Here is a 27,523-nt window from a genome sequence, read left to right on the forward strand (position 1 = left end):
AACATCGTTACAGAAACCTACAACAGAAGGACAGCGACACTCAAAACAACTTTTGACTTCAACTTTCTCTTTTATTAAAATCCTAAATTGTTCATCTTACAAATTAAGATCAACTTAAACAGAACGTTCACATTCTCCAGTAAATGACATGATGTAAAAATAAAATAACAGCTCAGTTACAGAAGAGTTTCTTAACAATAACCCAAAGTCCTGACCGTCAGTTCGTGTTTTATTTACAACATATTATACATGAAACAGTCGGACAGACGAGGAGGATTCGATGTCCGGCTGGCTGTGGTACTGACACAACAACACAAACTGAAATGAGCAGTAAACAACAACTCACACAAACACATATATCAAAAGAAGTGATCACTGTCGATCATTATTGCTCAGGTGACAACAGCAACAATCAGTTTTCCACGTCAGCACTGATTATTTAGCCCTGTAGTGCTGCGAAGGAAAACTAACAGCGTCACGCGGGGCTGCTAACGTCTTCACCGCGTGTGTCACGCGACAGCGTCACGAGCGTGGAAGATGCAGTCACGAAAACTTTACAGGTGTGCAGCTGAGCTCAGGTGGACCATCAGATCCTCCGCTTTACACACCTGGCCCACATTGGATTAGGAGACATCAGGTAAAACTAGAGAGCATCATGTGATGGGATCAGAGCAGCCGTGACTCCACATCGGTGTGAATGTAGGAAAACAAGAGTGTTTTTCTCTCCGCTCTGTTATATAATGTGTTTTAATAAGCAGTTTATATACAGACGTTTGAGCTGTTCATTGTATAAAATGTTCAGTGTGAGGAAACGGTCCTCTGTAATGAACAACTTACTGTAGGAAAGAAACTAGCGTGTGACAGAAACGACAGACAGCATCTTCTCACAGCCGTCCGTCTTTGTAAAACCAATATTTTCCACCTGATCGTCTCAAAATGCCCCGAAGCCCTTCAGTTTTCTATATTTACACCTCATTTCCCAGAATTGTAACATGATACAGCACCAGGAAATACAGTCGCTCCGCTTCTGCTTTTATTTACAACAGACTTTGTTCCCTGCAGCAACAGCGGCTTCAAACAGGCGTGTGTGTTCCTTAATAAACACTCACCTGAAGTCACTGGAGATATTAATTATAACAATGTGATTGTAAACCTTAAGGCAGGATGATCAAGGCACGTGGTATGTACACTATGATACAGGAGTGTTACAGGAATGACCTGAAAGGAAGTGAAAGAAAGAAAGAAAGAAAGAAAGAAAGAAAGAAAGAAAGAAAAGAAGAAAGAAAGAAAGAAAGAAAGACAGAAAGAAAGAAAGGAAGAAAAGGATGAAGAGGTTTTCTTCACATTCGGGCTGCTTTAAAATCTGAAGATAAAAACATTTATTTAGCTTTTTTTTGTATGAAACAACATTAGAAAGTAAAAATCTGAGAATCAAAGCCGAGTTTGACGTTAAAGTCTGACTGAAGTTATGTTCTTTGTCTGAACTCATTTGCTAATTATCATCATCATCATTACTATTCAAAAAGGTTTTGGATCCAGCAGCTTTTTCAAGGCTCATGGAAAAGTTTTTAAAATATATAAAACTTCATAATGCAAAGGGTAAAAATCCTGTTTTACAGATGTTTCCTCATATATTGAAGGGCGTCACTGAGACAAACCTTGTTGGAAAAGCGGACAAACATCTGGACATTTGTTGGATGTGAAGCATGACATCACATCTCATCACCACCGCCACAGGAAAAGCCCTGTTTATTCAAATATGTGCAAAACCAGTTCAATCGTCTCGTGAAAAAATGAAAATTAGGCAGAATCACTGCACCGTGATTATAATTAATATTTCCTTACATCAAAAGGAGATTCAAAATTTCAGATCGTCGTTAAATAAGCTCTGATGGCACATGGACTGTCTCCAGGTCCAGGCTCCTGTCTGTTTAATATTTATTATACAGCATGTGTTGAAACATGATCAGTTTCTTTGTACGTTTGTTGTAAACTACGACCCGTCACAACACTACTGCACTCATAAAGCCTCCTCACATTATAAAAGTGTAAAGCCCGACCGATATTGGCCAATCACAGATAAATCGGTATCGGCATAAACGTTTTCAGACGTGTCGATATTAAAACGGCTTTGTTTACAGTACGTAATGCAGAAAAAGATGCTGGGGGTGATTTCTAGTTATTAAGTTCCCGGTGAAGTTTACCGTCTCAGTGCTCTGTCGTCATATTGGACAATAAAATTCATTGTTAAACTGTAAAATATCCTGCAGACATGTCTCGAGTGTTTTACAACCACATTTAAAGGATCATCGTAATAAAAGTGTTTATAATCATAGTTTCTGTGTGAACAAGAATATCAGCTGATATATCAAAACCAGAATTTTGTTTACTTCCATCTGCGTCAGCCCCAAAACTCCTGGGCCGGTCCGCTCTACAAAAGAGGCAATATGGTTTCAAGACTCACAGAGACGAACCCTGTGAACGTGTTGAAAGAGCCAACATGGCTGCCATGGCTTCATTTCCAGCAGGCATCACTGAACTGTGGAAGAAGACGAAGGACTGACGACTTTATAAAAACCTCCACAGAGAGAGACACAGGAAGAACAGAGAGTCTGGAAGTCCGATTAGGTCCGAGTTTAATTTGAGGACTTGAGCTCGAAGCGGCTGTACACCTGCTTGGATTTCATCTTGTTGTAGTGGTTCACCAGGTCCAGCTTGCTGTGGCCCAGTGTCATTCGTTTCTGGTCCTGCCGGCTCATCATCGCGACCGGAGAGAGCGGTGGCGGCGGCGGACTCTGCTGGCTCTCTGGCTCACCCTGAGAGAGGTCCGGTCCGCCCCAGGACGTGACGCCGTGCGGGGACGGAGACCTCCGGAAGTTGTAGGTCTCTTTGTCTTTGCTGAAGAGGTCTGTGAACTTGTTGAGGAACTGGTTGGGGGTAGTCCTCTGCTTGGGGTTGAGCTTGCTGTCGTTGACGGGGGACGGGCTCTGGGTCCTGGGGTTGAGGTTCATGTTGGGGGTGCCGGGGACGTACCCGCCGCTGGAGAACAGGCTCGTTTTGTGGTCGTACAAACCCAGCGCCTGGAACTTGGAGGAGGTGCCGCCTATATTCGACCGCATGACGTCGGCCGGGTTTGGCTTGTTCCACTCGATGCCCATCTGCTGACCGTAGGCCGGCGGCGGTCGGTCCATAGCTGGGCTGTGATTGGTTACTCCGTTAGCAGTGACCCGTGACACCGGTGTGACGTGACCCTGAGACGTCGGGGTCTGCCCTCCTCTCCTCTCAGGGCTCAGGTGAGAGTTGTTGTTGGGCTCCTTCTTGTCGTGACTCTGGGTGACCTTGTAGACCGGGTTCGGGGTCATCCCGGGCGCAGCCTTCACGCTCGACACGCTGTTACTGGATTGGCTGCTGGAGTTTTCAGAGCACACCCTGTCCCTCTGCCTGCTGGAGGAGAAGTGAAGGTCAGCGTCAGACATTATTTCAGATCAAAGTTAAGATTATCTGTTCGTCCAGAGTTCGACCATTTTAAGATGTAGAATCAAAAATGATACTGACTCACTCTAAAACTTACAGTTATTACTGGAGGCTGACTGAAACATTAGCGAGGTGTATTTTTCCATCTTCAACCTGGTTTGTGTATTTTTTTAATGTATTTGTTTAATTTTTTTGGCTACATTTTCTGTAATTGCAGTGAAATGAGTTGTTTGAATTTGTAAACCTTTGTGTAACGTTGTTCTGATCTGTTCCGTTTAATAAACTTTATTATTGTTATATTTATTGCTGTTGGTCAGAGTTGTAGACGAGTCTGGCTGTCAGTGTTATTCAGAAGAAATCAGGACATAAAAAAGCTTTTATGAAGTTATTTGTTTACATTTATTCTTCTGGATATCAAAAATAAAATACAAATTTAAGTTGTTGTCATACTTTTTGAACATGTAAGATAAATTGGCCAATTGTATCATTGTTAGACAGCTACTGAAACTATAGAAATGTAAAATATGTAGTAAAATTTATGCTGCAAAACTCTTTAATGTTACTGATTATGATCTAATGTTCAACCCTTGAATTACATTTGAGGGACCCGTACAGAAGAAGGTCATAAACTTATACTTATTAATGACTTATTAATTAACTGAAAATATTTACTCTTAATTATCGATATTGTTACTAATCTGTCTGGTTTACTCAAAACTCACATCATGACGATGACTGCACAAGAAACACAACGTAATCTGAGAAGTCTGAAGAAGCAAAATCGATTAGTTTATCAACATAAAGTCGTTTAGTGACAAGTGTTATAATGATTTGTTTAATTAATCATTAAATCATTTCAGCTTCTCAGATGTGAAGATTTGCTGCTTCTTGTTTTGTATCGTTGTAAAATGAACTTCAGTGTTTTTCAGTTCGGGCGTTCGGAAACTGTGACGAGCAGTTTTCACCATCTGACATTTTATAGGCAAAAATAAGAAAATAATCTGTGGACAGAAACATGAACCGGGCTCCTCAGAGTGATTCTGCGTCCTGGAGTCAAGTGTCAGCAGGAAATCATGTCAACCGTCGACCCTTGAACTGTCTCAGCAAGGCGACTCGAGCTTCCTACCTGTCAGACAGTAAGTCCAGACCCATGACCGGGCCGAGCCCCATGCCCATGCCGGGGGCCATCATGGCCTGGTATGACGGGTAGTAGGGCATCCCCTCCTCCTCCGGGTTGAAGAAGCAGTCGATGATCTGCGAGTCGGCGTACAGACAGCGAAACTCGCGGTCGAAGCTGTCGGCGATGCGACCTGAGAAATGCATCACCATGTTGCTGTGCACCTGAGCCGACAGCCAGGTGAAACTAGAGAGGAGACAGAGAGTGTGAGAGTCTGAGGCTCCTGAGTCAACAGAAATAAACAACTTTAATGTTGTTGTTTCAAAATGAAAAGAAGAAAAAGGAAAACTGATCAGAAACAATGAACTGGGAAATGTCTGAAGTCTGTGTGAGTTGGCATCAAATGAGCATAAGATCATTAAACATTAAACACATGCTTCAAAGAAAGTGTTAAAATGTGTTAATTATGCTCCTAAACAAGCCTGGGAACAGGAAGTGACATCACCAGCTCATGAGGGAGGCGACCCTCCTGCACACTGCGTATCAACAACGTGCATCGTGTTTTTTAAAGTGTGCGGAGGAAAAACCCCCCTCACGTCACTGAGTGCATGAAAATGTGACTGAGAGCACGGACTCTCATTATGTAGATTATTTCCGTCCACCTCCGGCTGATTAAACTGCAGATTGGCCTCAACAATTTCCTGAACGATGATGAGTCACTGCGGTGATTCAGCATCAGCTTCTCTGCCTGCAGACAACAGGAGCATGAACACGAAGACGCCCGGCGGCAGCAGCACTGAGGCTCTCAGACTCTGAGCTATACGATCACACAAATATCTGAGCAGTAGTGAAGGCAACGTATCACCCAGCAGGCCTGAGACGTGACATGAGAGACAACGGCACCAATAAAAGAATAAAGATGAGGGAATCATTAAGAGACGGCGTTTTATAACAGTAAGATAACAGAAGCTATTACCACGGCAACTATCTTATCAAAGTTAAACTGCTGATATGTGTGATATAAAATGCTGTTACAGTAAGCTGTGCTTCATGTATTTAATTTTAAATACATTACATATTACATATTAATTAATAATCAGGAGGACGTCTTCTGTGCACGTTCACCTATAACTTCTGTTCATCTGCTTCATCGTATCGCACAATGAAACCGTCAGTGTTTACATTGGTTCCCAGTTTTGTCCGGGCACAGGAAAGTTAACTGCTGATTTATTTCTATTAATCGACTAAATGATTGAACAAACAATGTCTTGTTGTTGTTGTTTGTGACTCTGAGGGAAACAGAAACAGTCCGGTTGTCTTTGCTACGGCAGCGCCGACAATACTGGCAGCACTCTTACAGTCACTTTAAAGCAGCTCCCATCAACTTTCATTTAGTTGATTCTGGCGCCCCCTGTGGACTAAAGCATTATGAGCACCACCTCCTCCTGTGGTTCAGATCTTGATCTGGTTGGTACATGCATTTGTATTGTTTTGTTTTGCTTGCAGGATGCATATCGGTGAGGTCATCGATCAATTTGTGTCTATGTCAGATTAATAACTGTGATATGACGATGATGAAACAAAGTCAGCTTTGATTTAGCGTCGTACCACCAGACTACTGAGCAGCTTCTTTCCTCAGGCGCCACAATTCATCCTCAGCAGGTAAGAAATAGTTTTAATTTTATGAAACCGACTCAGTGACGGGCTTTAAGAATAACTATAGAAACAGCCAACCTGCTTCTGTAGGTCGAACAGAAGCATCAGTTTTTAAATGTTGTTGTTTCATAACCAGTTAAAAGTTCCCTGCAGTATATTTAACATGTGCCAACTAGTTGTATAATGTTGTCAGTTGAAAAGAGTGAATGATTGAAAGACGCCTTTAAATGCAAATACCATCTGAGCTGCGCAACTAAAACATATTGAACATTTTAAATTGCCTGCTCACTTTATTCTTCTGCAGAAGATTTATTCAAGTGACTACAAACGTTAAAGTCATTCAGCAGAGTCAAAAAAAAGTCAATAACTTAATAACTTTAGTTTTTCAGTCTTCAAATATTCAACAGTTTAGGAGGAGTTGTGCTTTGACAGCTGCACTTCTTCATGTCAGGCCAGTTTGTAGCATTTGCTCCAACTTGTCCAAGACAGTTTCTCAGTTAACACCCAATTTTAATTAGGATCCCACGAAAGGTTTTCTAAACACGCAGCCTGAAACAAAATCAGACGGTTATAAAATTATTTCTGGAAGTAAATCATTTTGAGGCCAGTGAAGGCGAGCTGAGGCAGCCAGTGTGATTTTACAGCAGCCAGGGAACCTGCAGGACGGCTCAGTGATACATCACTCAGTGCTCAGAGACGTTGGACGGCATTCAGCTGGAGTTTAATTCCTGTCAGGAGGAACTGATCCGAGCACGCCTTCATGCATCAATCATAAAGTTTGTTTTCGTCATGAAGAGAAGACAGTCGTCGTGCCGCAGAGCTCATTTAAAATCAACCTTCGTTCATATATTCATGATCGAGATAAGCTCTGCGCCGTCATCTGGCCTTTACTGTAACACTAATAAACCCAGTAAACATATCTGTAGATTGAAGTTCAAGGTCCTTTCTTAGAAGATAAAAATAAAAAAAACAACATTATAAATGTTTGACACACTATAATTGTAAGCCAATATGAGGACATTTTAAAATATTTACTAATATTCAGTATTTGTCAACAATCTTAACTGTTAACACATGTTCTGTATTATCACAACTGTGTTTAACAGTATTTTCATACATTGCAGTTAAAGATGTGGTTATCAAGATTGTATAAACCAGCTACAACAAGCTACATTTTAGTTTAACAAGCTCTCTTAGCTTTTTTATTCTGAAAAATATATTTATCAGCAAACTCTATTAAATGCTGCAATCATGTAAACACAAGTAGCCGTCATGAACGTGCCTCAGTCTGAAAAGGCTACCCGGCGTGACAGTGACGCCTAACTGCTGAGTGCTTTGTGCTAACATTAGCCACTGAGCATGTCTGCTCTCTGTACTTTGGCTCAGGGGCTGTGTGCTTTGTGCTAACTCAGTTAGCTGCTGAACGACAGGCTCAGGGGCTGTGTGCTTTGTGCTAACTCAGTTAGCTGCTGAACGACAGGCTCAGGGGCTGTGTACTGTGAATGAATCTTTGTCGAGACATTAAGAGATTTTCTACAAATATAACAAAAATGCTTCTAGAATAAATTACCAAACCTTCTTTAATTTGTTTACTGTATTTCTTTTTTTATTCCTTTTTAATTGTATTTCTTTTCTCTCACAGTAACAGAGTTGCTTTAATCTGGTTTTAACTTTTAAATTTTAACTTGTTGTCTTGGAGCACTTTCTTCTTTGGTTTTGAAAAGTGAAATATAAACAAAGTTATTCTATTTTACTTTGTACTATCTTTTGTTGTCATATTTGTATTTGCCTCATTGCTGTTCTGAAATGTTTATAATCTGGTTCAACCACTGAAAAGCGTGTTAATAGTAACAGTAGTATTGTTAATAATAATAATGTTTGCCTAAAGTATTAGTAGGAAGTTATTACACTCCCTTCCAACAGCTACATTATAGCTTTATAAAACATTTCTTACATGTTAATATAGCGCTTATAAAAGCTTCACATGAAGGACTAAAGTAAAGTTCAGCTTCCTGTTGCACTTTCTTCTGGATTAACAGATAAAATCTGACATCATTGACTCGATATCAGTGAATCAGTGTTTATTATTTGCTTCTCAAATAAACTAATCAGTTTTAGGTGCACAGCAGCGGCACAGCCCAGGTGTCACAGCGTACGGCAGCTTATTCGTGGGTTTTAATATCAGAGTTACGAGGACGTTTTTCAGATAGCGCAGGAGGGAGGGAGAGGTGCGCTCCGGTGATAAGACAACATTTGCCACCCTGAGGCACTTGGCACCGGGCCGGGCCGCGCCCTGCATTCCTCTGTCAGCTGTTTCAGTCCGATGCCTGTCGGCCTGCATGCCTGACCCAACCCGCTGCCACGCACCTGAAGCACACTCAGGCTATGAGCAGAAACACTCTGCAGCCACTGTGTCAAACCTGATACACTGACACATCGAAGAAGAGGAGAGGCGAGAGGTGAGACAGGAAACGACTTTGGAAATAAAACAAAGAGTGAATCAAGGAGTGCAGGTGGAGACACACCTGAAACAGCTGACTGATCGTAAAAAGATGAAAGAATGCGTGAACAATTTTTAATTTAGTCTTCATGAATACAAACTGCTGGTTGGTTTAGTTCAGACATCATCGCTCAAATAAAATCTACCTGCGGCTCTGCAGTCAAAGGATTTATAGTCAGTCGTTCAACAGAAATTATCTGAGAAGGTAAAACACCTGAGCCAACTTCAACAGAGGAATAATAGAAGTGAGGAGTGAAGAGTTCGACAGCAGGGTTAGCTAACTTTGGTCGCATGCTAGCTGCGTAACATTTAACTGAATATTTCACAAAATGTGATTCACACCTTACAGGCCAACACCCTCACGCATTATTCCCTCCGCCAGCGACGATATGTTTCATCTGTGTCCGTTTGTTTGTGGGTTTGTCAGCAGGATTACACACAAACTGCTCAACGGATCGAACCAGAAAACAAAAGAAACAGAACAAGAGTTTCACAAACACATCAGAGATCACGGAGGTAAATCCTCGGCTGTTAACGCTCTGAGGCCGCGCTGTAATCTGTGACGTCGAGCTACACAAATAAAACTGATTTGACTTTGTTAACACTGAGTTACTATCAGCCACCTGCATCTGATTTCTCAGAAACCTGCATGTTATCAGAAAAGAGCATCAGAGAAGTTGATGATTTCTTTGCTGCATGAAACCGGTTTAATCTGTTTTTTTTTTTTTTACATGAACACGTGCAAAGACAAAGTTTCATTGCTGAATGAAAAGAGATTACATTTCATGTCTCGATGCATCCGTGTGCGTGAAACAGCTTCACCCGACACAAAGAAGCCCGGTGACACTTTTGTCTGCGTAAAACAGTCCTGAGTATCTGAGTCAAGCTGTTCCTGCAGCTGTCTGAACCAACATGTCACCATCTGCTGTAAAATCACACAGTGATATCGTTCCTCCAGTCTCCGCCAGAAGTTCACACACGAGACGAGAACTAACTTTAAATGTCAAACAGTAAATGTGATTTGTGCTGTAATTCAAAAATAAAAACGAGTTCACAGAGGACGGTCTCAGTCGGTCTCTGTCTCGTTTGTTTCAGTGAGGACGGATTTAAAATTACACCTCGAGGTGACATTAACACTCCCTCTGCTCTGCTCCACGACACCAAGTTGTTAAAATCAGACAGCAGTAGTTGTCTCGCAGCTTCACTGGTACATTACACTCACACACACCCACACACACACACACACACACACACACACACACACACACACACACACACACACACACACACACTAACAATCAGTAGGATTGTGCTGAACCCTTTCACTCACTTCTACAACAGTAACTTGGACTTTAAAGGACTAATTATAAAAACATCAAGTTATTTGTCCGTCATCATAACTGAAGTTGAAGAAGACGACTGTAATGAAAGTATAGAAGTTACTTGAGAAGCTTCTGTCATTTTCTTCTTATAATAAACTATAATTGGTACATAAAAAATATTATATTATGTAACTGAATCATACAGTATCTGGGCCCATGCAGTCGTTGCCATGACGTTATCGATGAACGACCGAGGAGACGATGAAACAAGGCGAAGATAATCGAGCTCAGATCTCACTGACGGTGTCTGACTGAAGAGGCGGCAGCTCTCTGATATAAAACGTCCTGATTGAAACGTCCACAGAAAGAAGATCCAATCGTATTAAAACAACTTCAGTGTTGTGATGATACTTTATTCTAAAATTAAAGACATTTAACTGGTGAGTAAAGATTTATATTAAAAGTTAACTTGTGTTTAATGTCCGTGAAGTTATATTTATTTAAGTAGTAAATATATTAATATTTATAACGTCCTCTCATATACAACCTGACTCTTGCATGTCCAGCAACTTTTTAGAAGTTGGCACATTGCAGCTGCTTGTCAGGATCTTTTATAATTTTTTATGATGTTGCAGTAATTTAAATCTTGGACGAAGCGCACAGATTGATATCAGCTGTAAGAAGACGTGTAGGTGGACTCAGACCGAGACGTTCAGAACACAGAGTGAAAACACATCTGAACACAGCAGCTCACGATCAGCAGCTCACGATCAGCAGCTCCACGGCTACTTTGCATCCCTCCTGATAAGCACGACGACTGCAGGAGGAAGCCGGCTGAGCTCAGAGGCCACATTCAGTGTGCAAATGTGTGTGTGTGTGTGTGTTTGTGTGTGTGTGTGTGTGTGTGTGTGTGTGTGTGTGTGTGTGTGGATTAGCTGTGAAACAAAGCTCGTGCTGTGCAGAGAAGTGACTGAGCTGCGGTTGGCGTGGAGCTGACAGCGGTATTTGAAACTGTTATGAGAATACCTGAGTAATACCTGTAATTACAGCTATACACACTCAACGAGTACGAGTGATCGCTGTGAACAATGAGGGCTGCAGAGGCTCGTTCACTGAGAGCACATTTCAATATGCGGAGAGAGAGAGAGGGCTTTAATTCCAATGCATGTCATTTCTCTTCCCGCAGCTTTTCTTGTTGTTCAAGTTTGTTTCACTCGTCACGTTGTGCCTCTGATTTCTGATAAGAAACAGATCTAATCTACGAATGATTATTTTAATGATCAGATAATCTGCTGAATATTTTTCTGATGATTCAATAAACTGTCAGAAAGTAGAGTAAAGTGCATGAGGAGGTGCATCATCATTATTATTATTACAACTTTTATCCAGTCGTGATATAAAGATCTGAGTTAGAAACACAGTTTGAAACTAATTTTCTGGCAATCCTGCTGCTGAGCTCCGTCTTGTTCTGCTGTTTGCTCTTCAGTCCTGCAGATAGAAGTGTGTACACAGGTGTGTGTGTGTGTGTGTGTGTGTGTTCGGTGTGTGTGTGTGTGTGTGTGTGTTACTGACCTGTACGAGCCGGCGATGACCTCTTCACAGTCGATGATCATAAACTTCTCCAGGACCTGACCGGTGAACTTCTTGCCGCTCTTGGTGCAGTACGTGTCCCCGCACACACTGCGAACACGCATGTTCTGCACACAAACACACAAACACACACATGTGACTGTTAGAAACACAGACACACACACACAGACTCACTGAGGAAACAGTTATCAGAAATCAGAAAATCACATTTGACAGCCGGATTCTGACGAACACTGACTCTCATGTGCGATATTAACATTAACATGCAGCAGAAGATTCACACAGAAACAACATTTATCAGCATCAGTAGCTGAATGTTTATTCTCATTATAGTGTTGAACTGTATGTGAATATCTATGTGTGTATTATCTGCAGCCAGTGAGCTGAGTGAAAATACAAATGAGCTCCACGCAGAACAAGTTTTATGATCATTCAGTGGAAACAGTCAGTAGTTCGGTGGAAAGTGAGGCTGTGAAAATCGGTGCTTCCTGGTTTGAGTTTATTTCAGTGCACTGTTAAAAGCAACATGCAGACAGTTAAGAGCATAATATTTAATCTCTGCCACTGTGGGTGTCAATCAAAACATCACTAAAGATGACTGCAGAGTGCTGGGTCAGCTGTGGAGGACAGGGCCGAGTACTGATCCAGAAAAATAACACAAACCAAAGGTTGAAGTGAAACCTGCCAAAGTAAATGAAGGCGCAGCGAACGTCCCACTTTAACAGACACTATGGAGCTGAGCTAAATGTTATCCTGACACTGCAGCGTGACTTCTGGAGGCTGAGTGGAGAAACTTATACTGCTGAGGCTGCACACAAACGTTTACACTGAGACAGAGCTGCAGCGACGACTCGATCAAAAGGAAATGAATCGCAAACTATTCTGATGACTGATTGTCTGGTTCCAGCTGCCTGAATGTGAAGATGACAGTTAATCCAGAGTCTTTGGGTTTTGGACTGTTGGTCTGAATAAAGAAGAAACTTGAAGACGTCACTTTGGGCTCCGGGATCTTTCACAATGTTTGACATCGACTTAAATCACAAGCATAAAGTGATTCTGGAGAAAAATAGTTCTCAGATAGTCAACATTTTACATATTGCACTGTTAATGAAAATAATCAGATTAATCGATAATAAAAATAATCTTTAGTAGCCACCCTAATCTGAGTTACAACTTGGTTTATGTTAGTGAACAAGCTATCAGGTATATAGCCTATGTGAGGCTGTACTTGGGCTAAATGCTAACACCAGCATGCTAACATGCTCACAGTGACAATACATGCTGATGTCCAGCAGCTACAATGTTCACCATCTAAGTTTTCATCTAAATTTTGTCATAAATCAAAGTATTTAAAGTTAAAGCGTCACCACAGGCTTTAAGATTCATCCTCTTGTTGCTGCAAAGACTTAAATTATTTTAACTTATCTTTGTGCATTTTCCACAGATCTTCAGTCTAAAGTTATCTTTAATTATGTAACTGATCTTTACAGTGTCTGAACCTGAGGTTGTCTGTGTGAACACTGTGTTCCTGTCCTGTTCTGGTCTCTCTGCATCAGAACTGTCTGTATACGTCTGTTCAGTACTTACACCCAGGTGTGAGTTCTGGATGTCCAGCGCTGAGCACATTTCTGTGAAGTAGTCGAGGTTTTTCTCGTCTAGCAGGATGTAGACGGGGACGCGCCGCTTGTTGGACGCCTCCATCAGATCGCACAGCAGGTCGACGTCCGTGAACACGTCCATCACCAACGCTATGACCTGCAGCAGAGGGGAGACACAAGAGACGTGAGCTCGCGGGGTTTCATGAAGATTTCATGAGAGTGGGCTTCTTCATGGCACAGCGCCGACACAGGCAGAGTTACAGGCCCGGTTAACTTCAACTTCACTGTCATGGTACTGATGTACTACAGGAGCCAATCACTGACGAATGATGATCAATAAAAGCAGAAGAAAGGTCTGTATGATTATATGTGGGGCTGAGACATTAGTAAATATATGCAGTAATTAGTTGATTGAGAGAAAAATAACCTGCAACATATTTAGTAAGTTATTAACTGTTTAAAGGAAAAGTTCCCCCAAAACTGAAAGTTCGATCATCTACATTATCTCCTCAGCCCACACCAGAGGTCAGCTGACGATCTGTAGCCCACAAAACATTTCTGGAGCTTTTTTATTATTTATATTATTTACACCTTTTTTAAAACCAAAATCTTCACTTCAGCTGCTCAACTCAGGTGTCAGCGTCGGTGGTGAAGGTGTAAATAACGTCTTTCTAAATCAATTTGGGATCACAGACACTTGGATCACACCGGACGAGCTGTATGGAGCCATTTTATCATTTTTTCAGTTGTTTTTTAAATCGTGTACTATATATTTTAGTTAGTTAGTTATTTTTTCACCATTTCAGCTGTGTAGCAGAACGCTGCGTCGCTGTTTTACTGTGAAGCTCCAGAAATGTTTTGTGGACTTCAGCTGACTTTACATCAGCATGGAGGGAAATGATGACGTCATTTGTAGATGAACTGTTCCTTTAAGTCATTTTCTAATCAATACTCTTCATCATTGTCAGGTTTCAGCCTCTTACATGTGAGGATTTGCTGCCTTTCTCTCTTTAATATCACTACAGACGTTCTGCAGTTTTGGGCCGTGAACTTTCTGCTATTTTATATAATTAACATTTAATCAACAAAAACAGTCGACTGATTCACCGTAAGGAAAATAAACTGCTGCCACAGTCGCTTCATATTTCATTCAATCATTTTTCAACCAAAAGGTCTTTTTATAAACAGACTGTTTTTAAAACTGCCATCGTGAACAGAACAGGTTTAATTACGACTCTGTAAAATTTATGTTAATGAGATTTTACGACTCAATAACTCAAAAACATAAAGATAATTACAGCTTCCGAACACAACGTCCTGATTAACCTGTTCTGGGGTTTCAGGGCAAAAAGTTTCTGCTCAGCTGCTGATAAGTTCAGACACCTGCCAGGACTCCAGAGCAGCGCTGCAGTTACAACCTGACCCGGTCTGTTCGTCCGTTAGTGGCGATATGAAAATGCTCCACGTGAGCACAAAGGTTAGCATTACATCTACAGGATGCTCTGACACTCAACTACATATTCAAAGTAATCACATTACCTAAAAGAAGCTGGCTCACATCCATGTCACACACACTGTAAACAATTCAAAGCGTCCTCCATACAGTTTGAGTTATGCAACGTGAAGAATGTGTTCGGCCGTGTGCAGACGTGTTCGTGCCCACAGGCTCAAGTGTCTGAAAATCAATAACACACACTGAAGATGACCGACAGGTTCAAACCACAGCTGTGAATTCAGTTTTCAAGAAGAAGCGGCAAAAACTAATTTCAACGCGGCAGTGATCAGCTGCAGAGCAGTCGCTGTAGCAGGAAGTTTTTCTTAAAGAAACAAAAAAAGAAATAAAATGGCGCTTGGAGAGAGACGGTGCTGATGGGAGCACGACCAGGTTCTGGATCCGTCAACCAAAACCTGCTGTGAGAACATCTGCAGGCTTCTTTATGGGATTGGCAGCTGATAATGGACGTCAGACAACAACTTCAGTTCCTCAGCCACCACCTCACATCCAGATATTGTCCTACTAACCGAGAGCACCGAGCACAGGAGCACGCAGGACATGCTGCCGGAGCTGCCGGCCTCCTGGGAAGTGACCTGAGAGGAAACTCTCCAAGTCTGCGGATCGTGTTTACGACTTCCAACTGGGGAGGTTGGTCGATGGGGAGCAGGAGGTTGCAGCTCAGTGTATAAGTCCGAGAGCTGATGAGGAGAGCCGTGAGGCCGGATGTGGCTCGCTGAGAATTAATAAACAGCCTGAACCCGGCGGGACCTGTCGAGACCTGAGTGGCCCGACGGGGTTCGGATGAAGCTCTTTTGGTGAAAAGGTGATATAAGTGACGGACCTCCAGTCTGTCGGGGATCTCCGTCCTGATGTGTTCATGAAACAGACACTGGTTCACCGGTGAGTCTGTATAATGTGACAGCTGGTGAGTTTCTCCATTACAAAGAAAAATGAAGCCAGTTTGATTCCCTGCACTGAAACTACAACCTGATTAAAAACAGCCAGGAAGTCACAACAAAACATGTTAACTGTTCAAATATTGTGAAAGGCTCTGTGATGTGACCTGGAGATACGTGCAACGAACAAACGTGCAGCTCTGTTAGCAGCTTTCAGCCGAACACGCCGCCTGACGCTCTGCATTCAGAGTGTCATCGGATCTCCACTCTGCTGACTCGGCACAAACCTGTGAGAAGCGGGTCATTGTCGGCGACGTGACGGCAGAAAAACGGACTCTGATTCGTTGCATTTCTGCCTTTTGTAGAATATTTCCTGCAGAATCTGACCAGCTCAGGTTTCATCTTTATCAGCAGCAGACTCGCTGTTCATGCATATAAAACAAGTCACACCGAGAGGAGGAAGTGTCTGTGGACACTGTGGTGACTCATGTGCAGCGTGTGCTCGACTGTCTGCCAGGAAACCAAATGTGTCTCTGATTGAGCTGCTGTCTGGTCAGTTTAGTGATCAGGAGGCAGTTTGGCAACATTCACTCTGAACTCATAATTTAAAGTCACAGCGGTTCTGTAATACAGAGCTGATAAACAGTGGATAACTTAATACAGATCATAAATCAGCTGCTTTTATTTTAACGTCTTGTTCTCGGATGGATTTCTGAACGGGCCTGTCGGGCACAGAGCCGCTGTCTGAAGTGACCGTTACACTTCATGTGTCAAGCAAACGACTACAGAGACGTTAAACTACAAAATGATGCAAATTGCCACAGAAACACACAAAATGAGGTCTCACAAAGACGACAACAAAGAAATGCAAAATACCCAGAAAGACACAACGATGCAAAATAACTACCGAGGTGCATAAAACGATTACAAAGAGATGCAAACTACTTCAGAGAAACACAAATTGACCACAAGACACAAAACAACAACAGAGAGACACATTATGACTTCAGAGAGACACAAAATGTGTCCCCGTGTCTCACGACCCGTCCGTGCTGCTGCAGAACTTAAAGCCGGTGATTAGACGATGAAACGTTTCTAATCTGTGACCCGAGGTCGGCTGTTCAATGAGTGACAGAGCGAGCTGTGGCCTCGGAGCTCAGACGGAGATAAGAGCTGATCAAACACGACAGCAGGCAGGAGGCCGGGCCGGGCCGGGTCGGGCCGGGCCGGGCTGGGCCGGGCTGGGGCCCGCTGCATTTGTTTGTAAGCAAACCGAGTGGAAACCACCGGAGGGAGGAACGAACGCAGTGAGGTGGAAGGTGAAAAACAAAAAACTCCCAGCTGACAGCAGGAGACGTAATGATGTTTGTCAGGAACATGATGTTGTTCTGGTGCCTACAGACGGCAGCTGGGTCCAGATCCAGACACCGACAATCAGCTGTGATCAGAAACTTATTGTTTATTTCACTTCGATAATTTCTTTTAGTCTGTTTCACTGTTTTATCATCATCTGACACAGACGCTGCAGATGAAGTTTGTTCAGTCGACTGACGGATGAAAGTTTCTGCATCACGTTTGTCTCAGTTGAACGCTGGATCCTGATTGGCTCCAAAGAAGTTCTGATGTCATAAAATCATGAACATTTGAGACCAAAGGAGAGGTCACAGAAACTTTCCCCCTTCAGCAGATGAATTCATCATTCTGCTCACTGAAGATCAAACTTAGTAAAGTTATGATAAGAAAAAGATGTTTTTTCTATATCAGGCAGCTTTAATCTTGTTACTCTGCATCAGTTCTGTCACTGACACATAAAGATCAAAGGAGGTTAAACGACTATAAACCTATTTTTTTGACCTGGAATTTAAAGTAGTTTAATTTACAGAACCGTCTTTATGCATCGTTCATCATCGATGCAGCTCAGGATCTAAACCAAAACACATCTGTGTGTTTGACCGACATCCTGTCATTGATTAACTGATCGATCAGTGTTTGTTTTGTATTGAACCAGACAGCCGACATCACTTAACTGGGTTTTTCACTGAGGACCAAATGAGAAAAGCTCAATGAAGTCAGACGATGATCACATTAGTGAGTTTGGATGTGACGTGTGTCTGATCTCAGGTTTAATCTGCAACACAACTTTACACTGACACACTGTCGTTAAAGGAGCAGTACGTAGTTTTGGGGAAGAAATTCAAACTCTCCATCAGTGAATAAACCAGCTGCTCTCTGAGGACAATAAGGTCCCAGAACACTGAAGCTAGAGAGGTGGCAGGGTCCGCCACATATACACAAAGTAAAACGGTATGTGTTGTTTTTCAGGGTCAGTTTGTTCAGTTAATAAAGAGCTCATTAACATTTCTTCTCCAGAACGACGGACTGCTCCTTTAAAGGACCCGACTCGTCCTCAGGTGTCTCTCTGGACTTTGTGTCCTCTTACCTTCTTGGCCTTGTTGATCAGGGACCGGATCAGGTCTTTCACATTATGAGACTTGTCCCTCTGGAAGTAGATCTGGGTCTCTGACGGTCCGTATCTCGCCGGGGGGTCCGGCCAGCCGAGCTCCAGCATCGGCGGCTCCTCGTCGGACATCATGGGGAAGTAAGTCCCGGAGGTGAGCTCGGACACGGCGTCCCCGTCCCCGAAGTCCCGGTCGTTGGGGCCGGTGCCGTTGCTCTCGGCGCTGCACGCCTTGGCCGCGTGCGTGGTGATGTAGCGGACCTCCAGCGGGGACAGAAAGTTGAGCTCCCGCTCCTCGGTCAGGACCCGGCGGTACTCCTTCTCCCCGTGCTCCAGCAGCGCGTCCGTGGCGAGCCGGGCCGCCTCGTTGTGGCTCAGCTCCAGCGTGGAGACCTGCCGCCACGGGTTCTTCACCTCCTCCAGCCGGGAGGCCAGCTTGCCCAGGGGCTTCCTGCCGGACGTGGCCGGCCGCAGGCCCTCCGAGCTGATCATGGTGCCGGTGTGGTCGGCAGCCCCGGGATCAACGCGTCCGAGCCCCGCTGCGAATAACCCGAGTGTCGATCCTGTGGTGAGAAAGAAGCCGAGAGAATCAGATCCAGATCCTGCTGAGGAGGTTCAGAACCATTCTGCTCACTGAGGAATTAACACGAGCCGAGCGGATCAATAATCTGTAATCAGGTCAGTGAACGCAACATGCAGGTGAGCTCACAGCGTCACTGACTCACCGCAGAGCCGCGCGCACTTATTAATGTTAATCTAATAATCCAAAGGTCTCCGAGGCGGTGGCAGGGTGACAGGGTGAAGTGGTGAAGTGGTGAAATGGTCCTCGCTTCTCTAATTCCGCCTCCTGTCAGACAGGATCTGCTCCCAGGAGCCTCCACACAGCGGCCTGTGTGTGTGTGTGTGTGTGTGGGTCTGCTCACCTGTTGCTACCTGTCCTGTCATTGGTCTCCAGCGTGCAGGCTCCGCCCCCCTCCTCCTCCTCCTCCTCCTCCTTCCCCCCTCCCTCTCCTGTCTCTCCGTTGTCAAGCCAACCGGTTCAAAACAGAGGAGCTACTTCTTTTCAAAATAAAGTTACTGTGTCTGGATGAAGAGGAGCTGAAATGTTGTGTATTTGTGATAATTGTAAGAAAAAAAGGAATTTAAATTTAAACACAAAACATTAAATCACCTGTTATTTATTAGCCTATTGATTTGTATCGCACCTGCATGACGACACAATTTGTACTAAAATACATTTTCGAGGTACTTGTACTTTACTTGAGTATTTCTGTTTTCTGCTACTTTATATTTCAACTCCACGACTAATTTACTCATTATGTTGTTACATTTAGGCTATTTGATAACTGTAGTTACTAGTTACTTTGCAGATTACATGCTTTAATATCAGATGATTTAATACTTTTATTCAAGTATTATTCATGTGGATGACTTATCTTTTACCAAAGTGATATTTTAACATGATTTCTTTACTTTAACTCGAGTATAGTCATCAATAATAAGTTCTTTACTGGAAATTAGAAAAAATACTGTGAACATTTCCAGACGTATAAAATAAAGGCACTGGGAGGATATTTAACGTCTCTTTCTTTCCTCTATAAAACATAAAATCATGTGTGAAAGTCAAACTCTTGTTCACATCCTCCCTCTCTTACAAACAGAAGCCTGATCGTGTGACGTGTAAAACCTGAATCACCAAAGATATCAACATTAAGATTTAAGGATGAGTTTTATAAGTTTGTTATGTTTGTATTCAGCCGATCGTCCAAATACATAGAAAATCTACAAAATCTGAATATGTATAATACAAAGTTAAAGTGTCATGTTCGGTCCACCGATTCTCAGCCTGGCCACTAATCAGATCCAATATTCAGCATGTTTCTGATCAGAATCAGTGCTTTTTTTAATATAAAGTAAATTAATCTAAATTTTCGGATCTCATGCAGCATGTAATCAGCAAAGTAACTAGTAAGTCGAGGAGTAAAAAGTACAATATTTGTTTCCAAAATGTAGACGAGAAAAAGACGCGACGACTGAGCTACTTGCTGTTCTTTTGTGCTTTTATTTTGAAAGCTGAACTTCTGGTCTCACTCGCACTGACTCTGGTTTCCTCTTTTTCTGCCTCTAAAAACATAAAAGCATCACTTTGAGTCTGTCCACTCACTGAGCTCACTTAGTCATTTTACTGAGGATGGTGTGGATCTGGTGATTAAATGTAAATAAGTCATATCTTCTCATCTACCTCGTCTCATGAGAGAAGCTTTAATGACACGAGGTGTCACCAGACATATGAACATCGAGACGAACACAATTAAAGAGTATAACGATGAGATTTACACATCAGTGAAAGTTCAGACTCGTCTTAACGACTGCAGGAAGGTTTTCCAACGACCTCTCTGCTCACATCATGTGTGAAATGGAAAACCCTCCCCCTCCTCCCCCGAGACTCTCTGTCTCCCTGGTACCATGTTACAGACCCGATTCACCTGAAAGCTCACTCTCTACCTGGACCTGTCCCTTCTGCATAATGAAGAACACCTGCAGTCACGTTCAGGAGGGTCAGAAGGCGTCTGCAGAAACATCTAGTGTAGATTAAAGATACTTCATAATGTACAGAATGAACGAGTCCTATAACCTGGAGATAAGTTATCTTATGTCTCAATCTCTATACGGCTTCTGATCTAACGTATACAAGACACACACACACACACACACACACACACACACACACACACACACACACACACACACCTCCATCTGCCATGTGGGGATCAAGTAATTATCAGGCCCCCACAGATTAGCACCGTCTGACTTGTGTTAGTGCCGTCTTGTTGCTCAATAACAGCACATGCAGTTTTTCAGACTCCGCTCTGCTCGTCATTTTGTTTTATAGAACAGAATTATGGGAAAGTTCAACACCTGAAGATTATCTCTATAAATATGTGGCTGACCTGAGGTGCAGAATAAACCTTCATACCCGTTAAAAAACTCTTAAAATGTCTCCAAAAAGATTCACTCAACACATTTTTATTATTATCTGCAACTGCCCTTCGATTAAAGATACAATATGTAACATTCTGCATTAAAATGACTTAAAACGATGTATAATTTGATAAATACTTTGTTGAACAGTCAGAGGATCAACAAAGTCGGCAGGATTCATCTGCTCTGTGCTGAGATTCATGAGATTCAGTCAGTGTTGCACACAGTCGGCCGTCAGCAGGTTAACCACAAACCACACGGAGCAGACGAGCCTGTCTGAGGTGAGCTGATAGATCAAAGACTTCCAGAGCTTTTGTTTTCCGACATCCTGGATCAACTTCTGGTTCGATTCATTCCCTGTGGAGCTGTACAGCACAATACAGTGTCAGAGGAGGGTCAGGGAGGTCCAGCAGGGAGGAAACAGCTGAGGTCACCAACGGGTTTGAACCCACAGTGTCTCTGTCGTGGTGCTGACTGTGTTTGAAAGACATTTCACTTATAATCTCTATAAACAGATATCTGGATGCAGAATCTGACGGGATGGACAGGATTGAACTCGACTGCGACTACATGTAATGTTAAATAAAAGCCCCGTTCACGACTTCCACGTCTGAAGTCGACTGTGTGTCCGCTGGTGCTGGATCAGAGCTCAGGCTAACGGTAGCATCTTAGCTGCTCTTATGGAAATCTTCACTCCAGCAACCTTCAGCCACTTTTACCCAAGACAGAGTGACTTTCTGCAGACGCGCTGGTTAATCCTCGTCGTCAGAGCCTTTTCTCAACAACAACAGAAGATTCATCTGACTGTTGGCTTGTCAAAGTATTAAAGCTGAGCAGCTAAACAGAGTTCGTCTGTATTAGAATGAAAACATGACTGTTTCCTACATGAATCAACAGAAGTTGCTGATATTACCTGAGATTTTCATCCAACAGCTGCAGCTAACATTAGCCTACGTTTATTAGGTGGCTAGCTACAGATGATAAAACCTGCCAGCAACAGATGTCATCAATCAAAGGGTGCTGCTGGAAGTCAGAGGCTGGTTTTCTTTTTTCTTTTTGTTGTTTTTGTTTTTTAACCTCTGAACTGTTTGTTTCCAGAATTCCTATGAATTTGGATGTTTCGTGCCACTGAAGGATCGACTGTCTCCGGTTTCACCGTAACTCCCCAAACACTGGTGCACAGTCGCTCCCAGGAATCATCCACAGGAATTTATGCCAACATATCGATTTCCTTTCTATGAAAATCCTCTGGTAAGTTTGGGATATTACTTTATAACACGGGCTGTGAACTTCCTGTCTTTATGTTGGAGAAACCAAGAGCGTTTGAAGGAGACAGAAAAGGATTCATCATCTGTGCCTCGGCTCCCCTGAGCAACGAGACTAAATTAAATAGAGGAACGGAGAATGTTTCTGATCTCGTCGTCTGTCCTACATGGTTTCTGTGTTACGTGGAGCGCCGGGGTCAAACAGTCACACTTCACTCTCAACGCGTTTCAATGACAGAAAACAAGATTAAAAACAGGTTCTCTGTAGGTACGACTCGTGTAAAGGAGCGTTCATGATGTCCGTAAGTGGTCGTAAACATCCGTGAGCAGTTGAATGTTAATGTGTGACTTAATATTTACCCAGCAGGGCGAGGCGGTGCTGGAGCCGCACACCTCTGATGGTGGAGCTGCTGTTAGACATCATCGCTCTGCAGGATTTGAATAAGTAAATACTGAAGGCTGCAGTCAGCAGAGCAAAGACCGACACTTATCATAAGGGATTTACGTTTAAGTCTGTCCAGGTCATGAGGCGGTGGAAAATAAAAAAGCAGTCACACTGGATCGACAGGTTCACCTGAGCTAAGTAAAGTGTTATCTGCAGTGTGATGAGGCAACACTATTAATCTGAAGCGGCCTGCGTGATGCAAATGTAGGCCACTGATCCAACAAAAGATTTACCTGCCAGTTAAACACTCACAGACTGAATTCACTCTAATAGTAGAAACGTAATGTAGAAGAGTTAACATCGTCGTGCTGTGTCAAATATCCTGTTACAGCGTCAGGTTTATGAGACAGTCGAACTGGTTTGTAATATTTCTGTGGCGTGTTCAGTGCAGACAAAAGGCAGCTGTCATGAGTCTGAACTAGATCACACGTCAGTCACTGGTTCTGTACGTCGATGTCTCGGAGAAGATCAACAGGACTCAGGACCAGCCAGCTTCATTTTAGAAACCAGTTCATTAAAACGTCATAATCTCATATGGACTTTGGTTACATTATGCATTATATTAATATCAGCTGCTCATTAATCTATCTAAAGGTCAGTGTCCTTATTAGGCATGACTTCCTGTTTACAGGTGTAGAAATGACATCCTCATGATCACCTGTTTGAGATGAGTCAGCGGTTATCACGCTGTGGAGTTCACCTTGAGTCACAGTCACAGGCTGATCTGCAAACAGGTGAGGCTGACTGAAACCAGAGGAGAGTCACAGCCGCCGTTCACCAACACAATCTCCAACACACGTCCTGCATTCAAAACCCTCCTGAAGTAAAATACGGTCGCATTATCAGTAAAATGCAGGTAAAGTATCAAAATAAAAGCATTCAGTCTGCAGGAAACTGCTTTAATTATATTATAGTTAGCGAGTTTAGTCCAGTGGTTCCCAGCCTCAGGGCCGGGCCCCTCCAGAGGCTGCAGTCAGCAAAGTTTGAAACGTCAATCTGTTTTTATTTTTTCTCTGATTTTTAAAAAAAAAAGTACGTTTAAAACCTGAATTTCTGCGGTGGGGGATCAATAAAGTCTTCTATTTTTTAAAAAAAGGTATAATTTCATAAATGTTTTGGGTCTAAAGCAGGAGGACGAAGGTATCACATTAATTCAGAGTAGATCATTAAAGCAGGAAAAATCGAAATTAATTTCATCTGATTCGTTAACATTTCCTAAAGCAGGGTACTTTTCTTTTAGCACATTTGTAACTGATTACGCTCTCAAGGACAATTTTTGACATTTCTAAAGTGACACCGCGACCTCAGAGTAAAGACACCGACACTCAAACACTTATTAAAATGAAGCCATGTGAGACGTTTGAGAGACAAAGAGCCTCAACATGTTGAGAAACAGTGTTTTATTTATTCATGTTCTTGTTTTGTACGTTTTTCTAAGCACGTGTGATTTTTTATTCAAAGTTACAGTCAAGTCATTTGTCGCCATCAAATTAATGCAGTGGAACAAAAAATGTCCTGCTCAGTTTTAAAGAAGCGTAAAAAACACAAAACATACTTTAATCCGTCTCCGAGAGCACAAAGAGTCGATGAACCCGCCGACTTCAGTGTGCAGCAACAGAAACCAGAGTCCTGACACACAAATCTGTTTTCAGTTTCCTGATTCTCTCCGCAGACTTTGTTTTGAGAGAAATGCTGGAAAATTCAAACTTTAATTTAAATGAAACCATCTGAAGAGTCTGGAGGTGAAATGTCTCTGAGGTGGACAACAGTCAAAGACATCTCATGACAAGAGACGTCCATCATTAACTGTCTCTGGGACGTGACGAGCTGAGAGGGTTGTGAGTGAACAGTGTATAAATGTACGTAAAGCTTATTGTTTTCTATGGAAAGTCGTCGTCGTGGTTTTCAGTCACATCGTTAAACCACATGAACGACCTTCAGATCGCTTCCGTGATATCCACAAAATACTTCATGTCATTAAGTTGTTGAGTTTGGGTCGAGGTTCTGATGACTGAGCGGAGAGCGTGCAAATGTTCAGGCTCACAAATATCTCTCTCTAAAATACTTTAGTGTGTGGGTCCTGAGTATTCAACTGTTTCTCATTAAGAAAAGTAAATGTTGCTTGTGAGCAGCAGAAAAACAACATCCTGCAGTGATTGTGTCAGTTTAACTTCAACGTGACGCCAAAACAACAAAATTGTCTCCCACAGTCTTCATTTGAAAACTAATTAATAACAGCTGTCAGATAAATGCAGTGGAGTAAAAGTACAATAGTTGCCTCTGAAGGGTAAAAATAAATATAAATACTCAGATGCAAATTCCCTCAAAACTGTTCAATAAAGTACTTGAGTAAATGTACTTAGTGACTTTCCACCACTGGAAGACAAACACAGGAGACGTCACCGTCATGATCGTAAAAAGGCTGAAACATGAAGGAGAGATCGATCTGCACCAGCAGAGAAACTCCTGAGGCAGAGAAACGACAAAGATACTGTGACACAGGTGACGAGCAGGTGTTTACGCTGAGGAGGTCATAAAAGCAGCAGGAGGAGGAGGAGAAGTGGAAGGACTCGTTTCAAACTTCAAACTCACTACAAAACGTTCATATCCGAAAAGAGTTGATGAATGAATGAGCAGATGATAATTAAATACACTATAAACTGAAGCTATAGAAAATACACTAATTTAATAGGAAAACAGGTCCCAAACCCAAAATGATGAGGGAACAACGGCGAGTTAGGAAACCGGTTCTGTCTCTTCCAGAGATTTTGGCTCAAATGAAACATGGGAGCTTATGAGGGGTCGGTGGCGCTCTTGTCAGTTTAAAGCCCACAGCCAAAAGTGGAAGTCTGATTGCTTCTGTCAGTAAATGCCTGCAACCGGCACAACATCTCCCAGTGATGTGACGTATAACTGATGTGTGTGGAAGGAAAACTGTGGGATCTTAATCAACATTTAGACGAATGTTGTTGAATTTTTTACCCGCTCTTCTCCACTCGAGCGATGATGTCATCTTCTGCACTACACGTCATATTTGGACATTTCTGTGGCTTTGGAGATGCTGGGAGGGTTTTCCTGCGGTCGGAGCTGCAGACTCTCACACACCTGCAGCGTGTTGGCAATCAGAGATGTTGCAAAGTCCTGGTCGTCACTTTGTCTGACGCCAGATGATTTTGTCGGCATGTAGAAGTCAGCTCAGAGTTTCTGACCACAACAAACATGGCGGAGGTGGAGGAGGTTGTGTTGATGTGGTCAGGTACAGGCAGGAGCTTTGTCCGAGTCCGTCTTTAAGGTTGAGCATTAATGACTCTGCATGTGTACGGCGTGTTGTCCGAGCGTACTGAAGGCAAAAGTGTTTATAATTGTTCAGAACGGCCACAGTAAAGTCGGTGTGAGCTGTACAGGTTAGGAGATAAAATCTCTTTGGCAGTTGGAAGTTTGGCCCAAGATCAATGGAAACATTTCCACTATTAGAGTTTCTTGTTGTGAAATGTGAAGATAAGGATCAGATGTGACTAAACACTGCAGAACAGCTTCTCTCTCCGATACTTCTGCATGTTTGACTGGATCATAATTGTCGGCTTTGATAGCAGCTAAACAAGCGTGATGTAAAATAAACACGGGAGCAGCTTTGTAATAGTTACAGCTATAAATCAGCTGAGGGATCAGAGGTGAGTCAGGTGTTTGGCAGCGGAGCAGAAATACTGCATTGTTCTGTAAACCTTCCCGCCCGACACTCGCTGAGGGATTTCCAGTCGTACAGAAACCTCATTCCGATGTTTTACCTTTGAATAGAAGCGACGCACACAGAACACACGATTGTGAAAGTGCAGATTAAAGTTGGTGATTGACGTCTTACGTGAGCGGCGTCGTCTTTGTCAGATGTTGATGGAACATCTTTCTGTTGTGAGCCTTCACACCTGCTGCGCTGCACCTGGTGAACGCTTTCTACCAAACTGCACAAACGTACCACCCAGCTCCATGTTCATGTGTTGTGGACTTTGTACCCGGGCCCGGATCATACACCACGCTCCTGCTCTCAGCCACTTCTCATTAGGTTGAGGAAACCGGGTCAGGGGAACGCCCACTTCTGGAAATCAATCAAATACTTAAAATGCCAGTCGTTAATCTCCTCGCCACACTGAAACAACGCGGCCCAGGCGCTGTCATCACTGCGCTCTCTCTGTTTTTGTTTTGCCAAAAAAATCAGAATGCATCAGACGATATTTAAATGTTCCTCTTCAGCATAAAACAGAGATTGTTGATTCATTTGATTGTTTCGAACGAGATTTACTGGAAAACTTTGTTTGTATTCAGTCACATATTTGAAATCTGACACTTCTCGACATTTTCTTGTTCCTCAACAACAATAACCTGTTAATTCAAACATGCTGCGCGCTGCGAAAGGTTCTGACACATGTTCTGTGCAGCGCCACTTTTTTCTCTCATGTCACTTTGTGTTAAACTCAGTTCAGGAGCTGCTGAATCAGCAACTTCTCTCTGTCTGTGCAGAACAAGCAGCTGCCGGCAAACCAGTCGGTTAATCCTGCCTGTGTGTGTGTGTGTGTGTGTGTGTGTGTGTGTGTGTTGGGTTGGGGAAGAACATGTACTGTATGTTCCTGACATAAATTAGATGTAGGTGATGAGATAAGAAGAGAGGTATGAGAGGCGGTTGGCCCCCAGAAGGCTGGAAAGATGAAAAACTCTTCAATAACCTAAAGTTTC

At 42.8% G+C, this 27,523-nt stretch overlaps 1 protein-coding gene across 3 annotated transcripts; it reads right to left on the reverse strand.

The window, feature by feature from the left end:
• Positions 1-46: 46 nt before the first annotated feature.
• Positions 47-19,096, reverse strand: fam83c (family with sequence similarity 83 member C). Of its 3 annotated transcripts, none has more exons than XM_084349292.1 (6): positions 19,030-19,096; positions 18,089-18,669; positions 13,247-13,414; positions 11,642-11,766; positions 4,601-4,837; positions 47-3,441 (listed from the first exon to the last, which is right to left on the reverse strand). In XM_084349292.1, exons 1-6 carry the CDS (start codon positions 19,049-19,051, stop codon positions 2,637-2,639), a joined length of 1,938 nt encoding a protein of 645 aa, XP_084205418.1. In that variant the 5' UTR covers positions 19,052-19,096; the 3' UTR covers positions 47-2,636. The 3 variants fall into 3 exon arrangements, with proteins under 3 accessions (XP_084205418.1, XP_084205417.1, XP_084205419.1); XM_084349291.1 differs by having other exon boundaries at positions 47-3,444; XM_084349293.1 differs by lacking the exon at positions 19,030-19,096 and adding an exon at positions 18,832-19,003 and having other exon boundaries at positions 47-3,444.
• Between the last annotated feature and the right edge of the window lie 8,427 nt (positions 19,097-27,523).

The sequence above is a fragment of the Pagrus pagrus genome, assembly GCF_965226575.1.
Source record: "Pagrus pagrus genome assembly, chromosome: 3".
Lineage (NCBI taxonomy): Eukaryota > Metazoa > Chordata > Actinopteri > Spariformes > Sparidae > Pagrus > Pagrus pagrus.